Consider the following 15,131-nt stretch of genomic DNA (forward strand, 5'->3'; position numbering starts at 1 on the left):
TCTATACAGCTAAGTGGAAAGTGGTGTCAGTGTAATTTAACAGGCAGCGCTTAAGTCTTCTACTTGTTGCACTTATTCAGAATAATAAAAAAAAAAAAAAATCTCCTGTAAAAGCTCTTTGTATTTGCAAAACGTCTGCCTCTTGGATGAATGCTTGCTACCCTTCTGGATTTGCCAACCACACGTTTTCCTGAGTAATACTTGAATCACTGTAACAGACGATTTCAGTTCTAGGCAACTCCCTGCCATTGCTTTTTCATAGTTACTTTTACACGCTTGTAAAGTCAATTGCTAAAATGTACGTGAATGACTTTTGGAAAAAAATTAAGCAGAACTAATTTAGCGTTTTTGTCTATTGATCAAAAGAGCGGAACTAGAAGTCTACGGAGAATTTCCGAAGGAAATTGAAAAACAGAAGAACGTAATAATGGAAAATGCAGGCCAAAGGAGGGCGAAATTTCATATGAACATAATGGCGGTGAGAAAAACATGACAATTTCATTGAAGTATGAGAACTAAATAATAATAATAATAACAATAATAATAACAACAACAACAACAATAAAGACAGCATGACAAAATAAAAATAGGGAACCTCCATCTGAGCATCTAGGCACATGAGCCCGTTCACCTGTAGCTTTGGCTTGTTGGGGTTTTGGAGCCACTGCTGACTGGGTCGCTGGCATCAGCCAAGAGATTGCTATACCCTGAGAATTCGGAGACTGATGTGTGTAAGTGGTGAGTCACCTCTCCCCCCGAGTCACTGCTGAAGGCCAGGGACACTCTGCCCCCTTTAAACTGCGCCCCGAAAGCCTGGGCAAAGTTCTCGATCTGATAAGGAGCCTTGGCTGGGTCCAGCGTGGCCAGGTCCTGGGACGCAGACAGGGAGAATCCTCCAGTGGTGGCTGCGGCTCCGTTTTTTGGCCCTTGTGTTCCCTTCGGACCGCCCAGATCGGGAGGCTGAGGTGTGATCTGGTAGGCGTTGGTGTTGGCGGTGTGTGGAGGCGGCGGAGGGGAGGTGTGCTGCTTCTCCAGCTGTTCGGTGAGCTCTTGGGAAGGTGTGAGCTGCTGCGTGTGCGCAGACGGCTCCAGGCTGCTCAAGTGGAAGCCCGTTGGAGGCGACGAGCCCTCGAGGAGACCAAAGTGGGACTTTGGCACAGACAAAAGGGAGGGCGAAGACGAGACAGGATGAGAGAACGAGTACTCGAGAGGTGAGGAAGTATACACATGCTTGTCTGACGAAAGCGGGCTAGGGCCTGTAAATGGTCCCGTGGTAGTCACGACAGATCCAGGACTGGAAACCAACGGGAAGCTTGCGCTGTGACTGGTCCTCTCTAGCGCCTGTAGGAGAAAACGTGAGTACTCATGCATGATTACGGATTTGTCGCCACCATTGGGACTCGACGGGGCATCCTCGGTTCCTAGCGGGTCTGCAGCATCTGTGGCGGCTGGCTGGAGCTCGACGTGATGGGGATCGGTGATGTCGAAGGTCTCATCAGACTTGTGAGCGTAGTGGTCCAACAAGCTCTGGAGAACCTCATCTGGGATACCAGACTTGTCCTGCTTTATATCTCCCAGAGGGGACGCGTCCAGGAGGCCCAGTGTGGCGTCACCATCTAGGACCCCAGAAACGACACCCTGGATGACCGTCGGCTGCGACTGTAGGTGACTGACGCCTACATCATAGTCTGAAGCTCCAGAAGCAGTGCCCCCATTGTTCGGCACATGGAGGTATCGCCTCTTCTTCAGAAACTGCATGGCATCGTCATAGTTACTGCTGCTGGGACCAACTTTGGCCGCTTGACCTGGAAGAAGCCCGAGGCTGTCCAAGCCTCCTCCTGCAGGCAACTCCATTCCTCCTGGCTTGGTCTGATCCATGGGGTGAGTATTTTTCTCCATGGACTTCCTGTTCCCCTTCTTAAAGGCCATCTTGGGAGCCCGGCCGTGTTCACTGTGCATGCTGGAGCCCGGCTGAGCTGAAGATGAAGTTGTTGATACCCCAAAGTCATGCACCCCGTAACCATCCGCCCCCTGACTATGCGTCGCTCCCATAGACCCGGATGACTTTTTACGTTTTCGCTCACCCCCCTCACCAGCATTTTTTGTCTTGCCCCGTTTGCGGCTGGGCGTAGTTGCATTTCCCTGAGAGATTCCGTAGCTGCCGTGTTCTCCGTCGCCTGCTGAGCCCAACTCGTGCTCTCCCCCATCCACACCCTTTTTGATGGCATCTCCACACGTCCGCTTGTGCTTCAGCAACCGGTCCGTTCTGGAAAAATACTTAAGAAGGAAACACAAATGTGAGAACACTGCTGCTTAACAGAAAGGGTTGAAACTTGTGCATGAAACGCACCTGTTGGCAGGTGTCACACTTGTATGGCTTTTCTCCACTGTGAGTTCTCTTGTGTCTTTCCATGTGATACTTCTGAATAAAACGCATGTTGCACTGATCACAGCTGAATGGCTTCTCTCCTGGAAACCACACATCAATGAAAGGAAAGATAAGTTGTGCACCAAACAAATCTGGCTTGCAAATTTTTATGATGAAAACAGAAGTGGCTGTGAAGCATGATTTACATCTTGCTAACAAATAAGCCAGATATGAGGAAATGAAAGCTGAAGTGTGAACTTGAAGAACTTACCACTGTGAATCTTCTCATGTCTCTGTAAGAGGTATTTCTGAATGAAGCTCATGTTACACTGAGTGCAGCGGAAAGGCCTCTCACCTGTAAATGACGGAGTTGACATGTTTATATAGTGACTACAGAGGCAGCAAGACATAATGATGGTTTTTAATGAGGTCAATACACTTCTAAGTCTGAGTAAAATAATTGTATCAATTACAACTGAATCTAAAGTATAATGTAGCAAACCTATCTGGCTACTGTTAAAATAGTAGTTTTCAACCATTTAGACTCCAAGGGCCTTGGTTTGTATAAAATACTTTTTTGTAAAAAAACTATATATATATATATATATATATATATATATATATATATATATATAGGCTGCCAAATTGAGTAATCGCATCCAAGATTTTGTGTGTTTACATAATGTGTGTACTCTGTATATTTACATGTACACACATTAGTATATATTTAAGACATACATACCACACACACACACACACACACACACACACACACACACAACAGTCCTTTCTGGTTCTCGAATCTGATTGGCTGACAAGAGTGCAATATTACAGTGATAACTGTGCTCCTCCAACCATTACACCTTTTGTGTCAGTCTGCTTTCAATCTGCTTGTCGTTTTTCTCACAGCAAATGTCATGGCAGATGCCCAGATCTACTTTAATTAAAAGATAATACTGCTTTTTCTGTCATGGAATGTAGTTTTTTTTTTTTGGCATATACATATAGCTCTTTTGCAAACCTACTTTCATGATAAATCCTTTTAAAACTTTAAGAAATGATTCAAACAGTTTATCCAAGTGTAATAATAAAAAAAAAACAGTTTAGCACTTTTGTGAACTTGACAAAGCAGCTATTTTAGAACGCAAATACCCTTAATCTCTACTTTATACTGGCTGTTAATCCTTGGAACAAATGGTTTTCCGATGACACGGTGTGCACAGGCCAATCTCTACTAACATATGCACGCTCTGCTGTGTAAGTATAAACGCATGCTGACCTGTGTGTATAAGCACATGTCTGCGTAAATGATAGGAGCTCCGGAACGCTGCATTGCAGTGCTCACAGATGTGCGGTTTGGAGTTTGGAGACAAGCTCCCTCCATCTGGATCCAGCATCATTGACTGCAGAAAAAACAATTTTCAGTATTAGATAACACTTCTATTATTTTATGAAGGGAAACAATCAAACAAAAGTTATTTTAACAATAAGCACAGCAGTGAATAATAAAGTTTTATGTTGATGAAGCGTTTGTTTGCACCTTTGACTCTCCTCGTTTCCTCCGTGTCTTGCCCTCCTGTCCCTCGCCGTTTGACCTTCGACCTTTCCTCCCTGAGGATTCCTTTACCAGCCGCCCTGACAGCTGGAAGGATAACAAAGGAGGAGCAGAATAAATAAAAGACCACAAAATCCCATTCATTCACAACATTTGTGAAGCAAAAATCTGTTTTTCATTTTGTATGCATGGATTATTGAGACTTTGCCATGTTGAGACTGTGCCATGGATTTTTTTGGGGGATTGATTTTTTTTTTAATTGAAACAAACGCAGATACAGAAATCCGACGACTCTACAATACGCACATACTAGATGAGATGCTAGTTTGAATATTAAAAGTATTGGCTAATGTGTAAGCGGCAGAAGGCAGGGTGGTAAACCTGTTATTTATGAGCCTCTATATCTATCCCTAGAGAATCAATGACACTTTCCCTTTTTCGCGTCCATCTATGGAAAAACACCATGTGGATTATTGACCAGCTGCACATCTGAATAGTGTCTCACATTTGGGCAGTATAAAACACCAGATTGGCGGGAAACACACACACACAAAAAAACACCTATGTTGAATGGAGATTAAAATATGAATTGACCATGTGACACTCATTGTCCTTCAGATTCAGAAGGCTATGGCATACTTGACAAAAGAAAAAACTAGAGCGAGAAAGATATGCAATTTTAAATTGGCTAGCCAAAACATATTTTACTCTTTGCTCTAGTCTGATGTCTTTAAAATGACCTCTCCTTTAATAAAAAAAAGCATGAGGAAGAGCAACTGGGATAGATTAAATCCAACCAAACAGATACAAAAGACAGAACAAAGACATCTTGTGTGTTATTTCTTTTCGTGCTGCTAGAAATAATCGTGATTTAGCATGAGTCATCATTTTATTAATGTAATCAAAGCTCCCGTTGGCTACTGCACAAAGACAGAGCCAGATGCAGTATCTCAATGCTTCAGCCTGATTTCCTTTCAGTCGTCGGTGCGGATGAGACGATCAATAAACCCTTATAGTGATTAAATGGCTGCACTGCCCTTATAACCTCGGAAAGGACTTAATTATCACAGTATCAGATGCAAAGGTACCGTTTTTAATTTCCGCACACACAACTGAATGAGTCCCGTTGCATTTGACCTAGTCAAACCCCTCAGTCATCCACAGAAACGGGATGACATCACCGACAGGAAGGACCATTATTTTCTGTCCTACAGTAATATTGTGGAGCTCGGCTTGGGATAGACTTCCACAGACCTTAAACACAAACTTAATTTAAGAATCTAGGGAATTTGGAAATTTAGATATCAAAAAAAAAAAAAAAAACACACACCCATGCCCTCTAAAATTCAAGAAAAATAACCATTAGTTTACTGATGTGGGACACCCACTACTTAGCACAAGTTATGGATTACAGAGATTTCTTTATTCATTCAGTGATTGAAGATTTATGGTGCTAGTACACGTAGTAGCTGTTATTGACTAGGGAAAACCCTATGATACCTTCTTAAATATCTGAGACTATGTAACAATCTCTGAAACTTTTAAGTTTTAAACTTTTCTTTTAAACACTTTCTGTAGTTTAGCACCAAAAGCTATGCAAATGAAATTATAAAAAAAAACAATGACACTATCAACAAAAATATATTCCATTTCAATTAAAAAATGTTTTCCTTGTGAGACATATTTTCCTTTAATTTAATAACTACATTATTAAAAAAAAAAAAAAGGTTCTAAAAGGATTTTGTTTTTTCTGTTTTCAGCAATGCCATTGAAAAACCATAGAATCTTTTAGTGAATAGTTCAAAGAACTATACTTTCCTTAGTGTGAAGAAAACTTTATAATCTAACATTTTTCCACTAAAGAAGCTTTTGTGGAATGGAAAGGTTCCATGGATATTAAAGAACCTGTAACTTTCATAGTGTAGTGATACTGAAAGTAGGGAAGTTCAGTAAAATATGGAATCTAGGAAATCACATGATGAGGATGTGTAACATTTTTATAACAGCACAAGTAATAAAAGCATTCCTTGGTGTAACTAGCAACCACCCATTCCAAGTATATTTTTACAGACAGACATGGGCACACTTACGTTTCCCAGACTGAGGTCTTGCACCATCAGGTTCTGATGGTTGCCCAGCGAGACCTCCAGCAACTCTCCTCCACTTCGTACTCCAGCTCCAGCTCCCGGGTAGAGAGGCAGCCTGTAATCATGTTCAGAGACCTTCTCCTGTTTAATGCCCATGGCATGAACGTAATCTCCCACGCTTCCCATCATCCCTCCTATGCCACCTCCACCACCCATGCCTCCAGCACTCAGCCCTCCTCCTCCACAGTCCGGTGAATCCCTCTCCTTCTTCAAGATCATCTCGTGGGGCTGCAGGTCAGCCATAACGGTTTGACTGGCCAGCCGGGTGAAGCTAGTAACAGGGGGCAGGTGACTGAACATGAGCATGCCCGGAGCAAAGCCTGGCTCCATGCCACCGTTAGAGCGGAGGAACTCATTGCCAAATTTGTCCTGGATCAGGCTCATGTTGAAGGTGCAAGGCTCAGAGTGTTATCACACTCACACTGATGCTGGAACTGGGCGACGGGGTCTGCTTCAATGCAAAGCCACCTCACTCATCCTAAAGACATAAAAAGAGACCAAATAATGATTTGATAATAATGATTCTTTACATACATGAAGTGCCCAGCAAGTGTGCCTGATTAGCCAAGTAGAAACACAATTATTTTTAATACGCAATATAATGAGTAATAAATGACAATAATATGAAATGTAAAAATATTATACATTTGTTCACAAAATAATATAATAATACACAATACAGTTCAATAAACTCACTAAAGATGTATTTCTTTTAAATATTACTACAATTTAAATGAACTGTTTTCTATTTCAAAATACTTTAAAATGTAATTTAATCCTTTGATGGCAGTCTTCATGAGAAACATTTCTTCTTAATATAAATGTTGAAAAAAGTTGTGCTGATTAATATTTTGTGGAAACAAATGATTGATTTTTTTTTTACAATGTAAGTCTGACTTAAATGTATCCTTAATGCATAATTAATATAAGTATTATTATTTTTAAATGATACTTGATCCCAAACAGTATACACACACACACACACACACACACACACACACATATATATATATATATATATATATATATACGCACACAAACACAAAATGTGTGTGTGTGTGTTTTTGTGACGTATCAGGACACAACTCTGTATAATGACATGGGTATGACACAGGTATTACAAGGAGAGGGTGACTTATGAGGACATAACCCATGTCCCCATTTTTCAAAACACTTATAAACCATACAGAATGAGTTTTTTTGAGAAAGTAAAAATGCACAAAGTTTCCTGTGAGGGTTAGGTTTAGGTGTAGGGTTGGTGTAGAGCCATAGAATATACAGTTTGTACAGTATAAAAACCATTACGCCTATGGGATGTCCCCACTTTTCACAAAAACAAATGTGTGTATGTGTGTGTGTACAAATTCAATCCTGCTGTTATTTTAGTATTTCCATATTATTTTAAAGCTACATTGCTGAGAAGCAATACAATCTTGGTTGTAAAAGTAATTTACAGGTGGCCAATAAAAGTTGTAAAAGCTGAAAATTAAGTTTCAAAAGCTGCAAGAGTGTGAATGTGCCATGGGCAACCACGTCAGCCATGTTAGTGTGAAGACTCTGATGCCTACTGCATCCTTCTGAGTGCTTCTGTAATTTGGAATGTTTTCATTTCAGGTCTTTGAGGCTCTTCAAAACCAGGTCACTGTGACAAATGTTTGTACCAAAATGAAAACTTTATGATGCTTGCCAAATTCATGGAAACCGTGAAGCATGTGATGCAAGCAAGTGATGTGCAGATCTTTAAAAACAAACGTAGAAGCAGGAGCCGTATGCTCTCTTGATCCAGCTAATAAGTGCTTAACTGGATTAATCAGAGGTTTGTGGGTCAGACATAAAAAAACATGTCAACCTCTCTTCAGTGTATTGTGCTTGCCATTTCCTCCTTTTAACACACAAACAACAGCCTATGGGAAACAATTCACTTATGACTTCTAAAGAGAAGTAATGTTAAGTACTCATAAAGATAAGGAGTAATTACGATAAGAGTGAAGCAAACAACTCAACATTAGGCTTTTACTTTCATTTAATGTGCCTCAGAAATAAACAATATTTTTTTATTTATTTTATTTTTAAGAGACATTACCTGGCTATAGTCTCATGGCATGAAAGCATCTATTCAGACTCAATGTAAACATATCAAAAATCACACATGCACAAGAAATCTCGAAATCATTTTGCCAAGATTTTTAAGATAGACCATTGATTATGTATGTTTTTGCATCTTGCAGAAGTTTGAATTTTTTGTAAATTAAAAGCAGCAATTACATAAGATTAATAGCTATATTTCTATTTTCAAGACAACCCTCTAAATTCTGAGTAAATCACTCGCATATGCGACAAAATCTTCATTCTGGCGACTAAATGATGTCTAATATTAGCCAATGGCTAATAAATTCTCAGATTTATTTGCCTGTGTGTGAGTTGGAGGCTAAGTATAAGTTTAGCACAGATATATTTTTATTCGCGAACACTCTCTGAATAAGTGCTTCAGAGTTTCACTCTCCGACAAGCGATCAGTGCTATTTTTCAGTTCATCTGAATGAACGTGAAGTGCATCAGTATTTGACGTACCGTAAACTCTAGTGTGAAGGCGCACAACTCAACGTCGCTTTCTCTCACACAAACAGAGAGAGAGAAAGAGAGAGAGAATTGACGCACTACATGTAAAAAATAGTCTTCATTGTAGTTTATTGTCAAAATAACGTATTTCCTTTGGATTTTTTCAGCTTTTAAGAACTGCTGGGTTCTCTGGTAGTGGGCGGAACTAATGAGCAAACAATTATCTCATTGGCTGGTGCTCACCTATTATCGTCCCTCTTTTGATTTCAGCAAATCAGTTCAAGTGAATGTACACAACCTGATTAATATTCATAAATCCAGCAGCTCGTTTAATCCTTAGTGCATTTCATATTGTTCTTATTAGTAGAATTCGTATCATTATTATAAGTATTTCTATTAGTTTTTTTACCCAATTTTTTACAGAAACACTGAATGACCAAAAAGCACAACCACCAGTCCAAAGGTCAGTTTAAAAGACTAATATGCATTCATTATCAAATGGTAGTGATGCACCGAAAAGAAAATTCTGCACCGAAACCGAAACCGAAAATTTAGGATGCACTTGGCCGAAAACCGAAACTGAAGCCGAAAATGGCTTCTTTTAAAAACGTATATATATATTGCTTGGATTTAATGGATCTGAATTGAAAAATCACAATATAATAATAAAACTTTTATTAACAGTTACATAACAAAACATAAAATATTTTTTACAATAAATATAAATAATAATTATTCTTCAAGTTTTATGTTCCATCAAATAAAATAGTTTTTAAAAATTGTGCAAAAAAAAAATCCACAATTTTGGAGATTTTTGCAGAACAAATGTTACATATTGCAACTTTGGTGTCCTCTCGTATAGGGCTGTCACTTTTGTGAAAAAAAAATCCTGTTCGATTTTTGAGACATAGGCAAAGTGTTCATTGAATCGTTAGTAAATTGCCTATATTTGGCGTTGATCCATTTTTCAACGCCAAATATAGGCAAATCCACCGACAACTAAATAGGCATTAGGGCGAACGTAAAGAGGGCGCTTGAGACGCGCACAAGTCAGCAATGTGGACTGCCCTAACATCAATGCAAAACATTACTGAAGGCTACATTGATATTATGCACTAATAGGCTCTGTGTGTGTGTGTGTGTGTGTGTGTGCAGAGGTGGGTAGAGTATCCAAAAACTGTACTCAAGTAAAAGTAAAAGTACTTCTAGAAATATTTACTCAAGTAAAAGTAAAAGTACTATTCTTGAATAGTTACTTGAGTAAGAGTAAAAGAGTATCGGATAAAAAATCTACTCAAGTAGTTAGTTACTAGTTACTTTGAGTCATATATACTGAGCCTATTTTTATTTAGATATATAGATAAAATGTATGTAATGTATGTGTGTGTGTATAAATGTATATATTCCATCAGCCTTTACTCCAATTTATGTAATTTATTATAAAACCCTGTCTGTTTACTTAAGTAACAGATATAGGTGTCATGCCATAACATATTTTTAATATGACTGACTTTATATTAAATGTGAATTTAACATTGAAAGTTAATGTGATATAAATATTGCTACTAATCTTTCATTGTTCACAAAGAGAGCAAATAACATTTACATTAAAGATAATTTACACTGACAGTATAGATTTCAATCTCTCTCAGAAACTCCCATTAAAATCACTGAAACTGTTACCACTGTGAAATCAATATCTTAATAAAAGATTCGTACACACATCTGCACTTTGTTGTTTCTGACGAGAGAATTCGCCAGAAAGAGGTATTCAGTCAGTGAGCGAGTGAAGGAAGCACTGGCATTTTAGCGATGACTCATCTGAACACCTCTGATTGGCCAATGCTTTAATAAGCTCAAAAGAATCGTGTGTGATTGGTTACAGATCTGAATTTAGCAGCCGATGATACCGGAGTGATTGTATTAAAATTAATAAAATATTAATCGGCTATTTTTTGTCTTTTGGAAGCTGCATTCAACTTGACTCCCCTCTGTTATAAGCCACACACGTACAACAAACTAATGTCACAGTCAGTGGTATCATGTACTGTAATCGAATGTAGCCCAAGTTATTACCTGTTAAACAGTAGTCAGCACACGCGGTGTTCATCTAATAAGGATCTCCATCGCAAGCAAATAATAGCCTTTGCAGATTTGCTTTCAATTCAGTGCAGTTCCAGCCACGTTTTCAACGCTGCTGATGTTAAACGTTACAACTCTGAGTGAACCACTTCAGATGCTCAGCGCGTACGGCAGGGAACTGAACGAATCATTCAAACTGATTCATGAACCAATTCACTCGTTTGCCAATTGGTTTGATCAAGCCTTTGAACAGAATTGACTCAAATGAATGAATCATTCGCGAATGGGCATCGCTCATTGCCCAGAGAAAAGTAGACGGCGCGTTTGGAATAAACTGAAGCATTTATAACATTTATTGCATTAATATAAAGTAACGAGAGGAGCGTCGCCCAAAGTAACTTAGTAAAAGTACAAATTTTTCCCCAAAAATTTACTCAAGTAAGAGTATAAAGTACCCATCTTTAAATATACTCCGAAAAGTATTAGTTACCCCAAAAAATTACTCAAGTAAATGTAACGAAGTAAATGTAACTCGTTACTACCCACCTCTGTGTGTGTGTGTGTGTGTCAGAACCTGCAGTTGCTGTGTGACGCGCGTTCGCTGCGAGCGTATAGTGACGAGCTGGACGCGCTCCGAGAGAAGGCCGTTAAAATCGATTCCCTGTTTTCGTTTTCGAAACTTGTGTTGGTTGGTCCGATCGATTGTGCAGCTTTTGTGACAAGCTTTTTTTGATTGTGACAGCCCTTTGACATGCTTAATCTTTGATAGGCAGACGCGTGATAACAGCTCGATCGTGAGTGAAACCTAAGCGCTTGCTCACGGATGGGAGGGGCGGGTGACATTCATTTTCGGTTTACGTTTTCGGCTGTTTTTTTTTATTTCGGCCCGAAACCGAAACCGATTCGGCGGGCGAAATTTCGGTGCACCCCTATCAAATGGTTATCAAGTTTTAATTCTAAATATTGACGTTCTGTCATTACATAATACAGAATTATTATATTTTAATGCTTGACTGACCGATGTTAAAAGTGTACTTTAAGATATTTATAAAAAAAAAAAACTGCCATTTTACAAACATTATATATACCAGTCTGGCGAGTAAACTGCGAATTTTACTAGCCAATGGCGATTCAATTGCCAAGGTGTCTGTAGAGAGTTAAATAATAAAAAATTACACATGCACAGACATTCATTTTAAGATTTCGTATGCAAAACAAATCGTCTGGTGTTTGCTCACATGCTCTATTTTTGAATGTTAAGGATTAAGAGCAAGTTATAAATATAAACATGGATGCTGTGTCCTGTGAACATGTCTAGCATCAGGAATGTTAGTGAATTGTGGCCTGTGGAACATTCTTCTTTAACTGTGCAATGTGTGTGTTTATGTGCATGTGAGAGAGAGACATTTGTTATTAGGCCTACATCAGTCAACTGTGGTGGTTATTTTATATGCAAGTATCATCATTTGAGGGCTGAAGACTGAATATCCTGCTCTGACTAATTATGATTTTCTACAACTGACGAACTGGTTGTTGCAAATGCAGATTTACAAATGTAATCCGTCAGTAATGACCTAATCTACAACCAATCAGTAATGATACGGATTCAAGTTTGGCAAACCTTAAGCAACCAAAACTTAATTTCAAGACTGAAAGTAATGACTCAGACTGAGTCAGATGATGATTCAGTAAGCAAGTCATACAGGCTAGAAACAACATGAGGTTGAGTAAATGATGACACTTTTCATTTTGGGTTGAACCATCATCATTTAAAAATTAAATGGAATTACAAAAAAAGCTTCCCATCAATTTATCATAGATCCCATAATAAAATAAAGTCATTTAACAATTGTAAACGAGAGCTGGTATTTTGCAGAAATGTTTCTGCGTAAATTATGACAAGCACTATATATTGGTTTCCATGTCTCACTCAATGTGTGTGTGTACATTTGCCAAGAGTACATCATGTTTCCGGGAAGTCAATGGCCAATTGCTCTTCTTTAGATTCCTGCGCCATCCGATGATTCATACTAATTCATTTCCCCTTAAAAGGCTGATGGATTGGATCTAAACCAGATGCTCTGGCATCCATGTCACTTCACATTCAAGGAAAAGATGAAGAATCAATAGGAGCTCGTTCATCACGTGGAGAATTCATCTCCAACATTTAATTATTAGATTCAAAATATCTCTATCTTTCTTGTGGTCCCATGTTTACGTGTATCATCAAATTTTAGGTGGAATATGGGTAATGTTAGTGTCTGGATTCACAGTGTGGTTAGGTTAAGGGTGGGTTTAGGTATTAAAAATTGTAATTATATATATATATATATATAAAACAATTACATCCAGGTATTTTTAAATAATTACAACCTAGAATATGTGTACACAATAACTGCCCATCAAACGATTAATTTAAATGTTAGTATATAGCAGTAAAGACGCTTAATATAAAGTGGGTCCAAACATATCGTGGAATGAAGAAAGGCGAAATAAAGGAACACTTTGTCCTAGTAGAGGAGTCTTTTATGTCGTTTAACAGCACGTAGCTCGCGTCTCTTTGTGTTGTGAGTGCGCGCAGACGGCACGCGACGCAGATGGTATGTAAATAGCTCGTGCATACGTTAGCCAACTGAGCTAGCTCATCAATCAGAGAGACATAAATCATTTATTTCACACGCTCAAATCAAAGCGAGTCCTATCTTGGGACACAGTGGCCATATTGGCCAGAATAACAACACGACTCCGTGGCACGGGACCCTGAAGTCTATACTGTGTACGTGGGAGATTTACGTTTTTGTTAGTAAAGCAGGACCGTTATGGTGGGACCCATATTAATAACTACATGCCGATCACAAAGGGCCTCGCTGCTAACGCGCTAGCCATCCGGCTAAGCGACGCTTAATAAATAAATAACACTAGCAAAGTGTAGAGCATGGAACGTGCACTCATATAATATGACAAATATAATAAAAACATATGCAATAATTAACTAAAAAGCACTTTGCAAAGTCGAAATGTGCTTTTGTTTTACACCACACGCTCACAACAAGAAATGAAGACGTATAGAATATGGACAATGGCATTGCTGTGAGAGCGACAGCGCTTAGCCATAATAAACAGCCCCGTGCAACTCCTACGAACAATTGATGCTCCGCGTCAAGCTACGCGGCTACATGCTACACTGCGTCGCTGCGTTGCGCTTTGTTGTCTAACACGCTCGCGTGCGCCTCTCCGACGCTTCAAACTCAACGCAAAGCTGATCTCAGGGTTTCGCTTACCAGTGCATGTCCACCGTTGTCTCTCCGTGTGTGTATTTCCCCCCTCAATCAATCGTTTTAAAATTCAGAGTCCAAACATTGTTCTCCCGCAGCTGCTGCTTTCCTCCATCTTGTCTGAGCGCGGGGAACTGTGGGTAGAGCCGACGGGTCCTGCGAGGAGACAGACGATGTGATCCAGGGCATTGGAGCAGCGTCCGATAATGAACTACCGCACAGAGGAGCACACACTAGACCTAGTGAGACTGTTCAGTTTTGCATTATAGATTGTATCAACGCACACATCTACTGTGGACAGGTTTCATAGATAGACTAGCTTTTTTGGAAACTTTTTCACACCCTTGCATTCACAGAGGAAGACGTTTCTGCAAAGACTGTTTTTCATAATTTTTCTCTTTGAAATTCTATTCTCCATCTTATTCTCTCAAGACTGTGTTTGTGTCTCAGAAATATGGTGGTATCCCGTTGGGTCTCCCAAAATTAGGACACAGCACATAGACCGTTTAATATGGCTCTCAAATTAATAGGATGGCTGTGACACAATTCATTATGCTGAAAATAAAAAAGGAAAATAATTCCTCAAATAGCCTCTTAATTAACTACTAGACTATCATAATTGCAAGCAGAAATTGTGACACTAAGAAAAGATCCAGATGGGGAAACAAATTCATGGAAAAATCAAAGCCAGTAAATATTTTTAAGTCTAAGATTATATATTGTATCCACTTTCCACAAAATGACAAACTACTGCAGCCAATATTTGTGTTTCTTTATTTTATCATTTGCTTTGCTTAAATGCCTGAAATATTTATGTGGCATATCATAGGGATAATACATTATTTCAATCTGAAAGTGTGAAATCTATCCTATCTCTGGACCAGATAAATGTGCACTGAACATTCTTTTCAGACGTTATAGTCTGACAATGTTCTGTCATAAATAGATCTGTGTGTTCATATGTGTTTAATACTTCACTATATAATTCATTTGAAACATTGTTATGACTAGAATCAGACAGTAGTACAATCATAACCAACCACAACAAACTAATTATAGAAAGACCTTTAGGCTCCAGACTAATCTTATCACAGACTTATTGTTCTATTTAAAATTAATGTATGGAACAGAATTAAAAATTAAAA

At 38.9% G+C, this 15,131-nt stretch overlaps 1 protein-coding gene across 1 annotated transcript; it reads right to left on the minus strand.

Moving 5' to 3' along the window:
- Positions 1 to 483: 483 nt before the first annotated feature.
- On the minus strand, positions 484 to 14,253 carry znf281a (zinc finger protein 281a). The gene is made up of 7 exons (XM_059557993.1): positions 13,993 to 14,253; positions 6,014 to 6,548; positions 3,909 to 4,010; positions 3,648 to 3,771; positions 2,640 to 2,723; positions 2,351 to 2,469; positions 484 to 2,277 (listed from the first exon to the last, which is right to left on the minus strand). Exons 2-7 carry the CDS (start codon positions 6,452 to 6,454, stop codon positions 628 to 630), a joined length of 2,520 nt encoding a protein of 839 aa, XP_059413976.1. The 5' UTR covers positions 6,455 to 6,548; positions 13,993 to 14,253; the 3' UTR covers positions 484 to 627.
- Positions 14,254 to 15,131: the final 878 nt, after the last annotated feature.

Source organism: Carassius carassius, chromosome 1 (genome assembly GCF_963082965.1).
Source record: "Carassius carassius chromosome 1, fCarCar2.1, whole genome shotgun sequence".
Taxonomy (NCBI): Eukaryota; Metazoa; Chordata; class Actinopteri; order Cypriniformes; family Cyprinidae; genus Carassius; species Carassius carassius.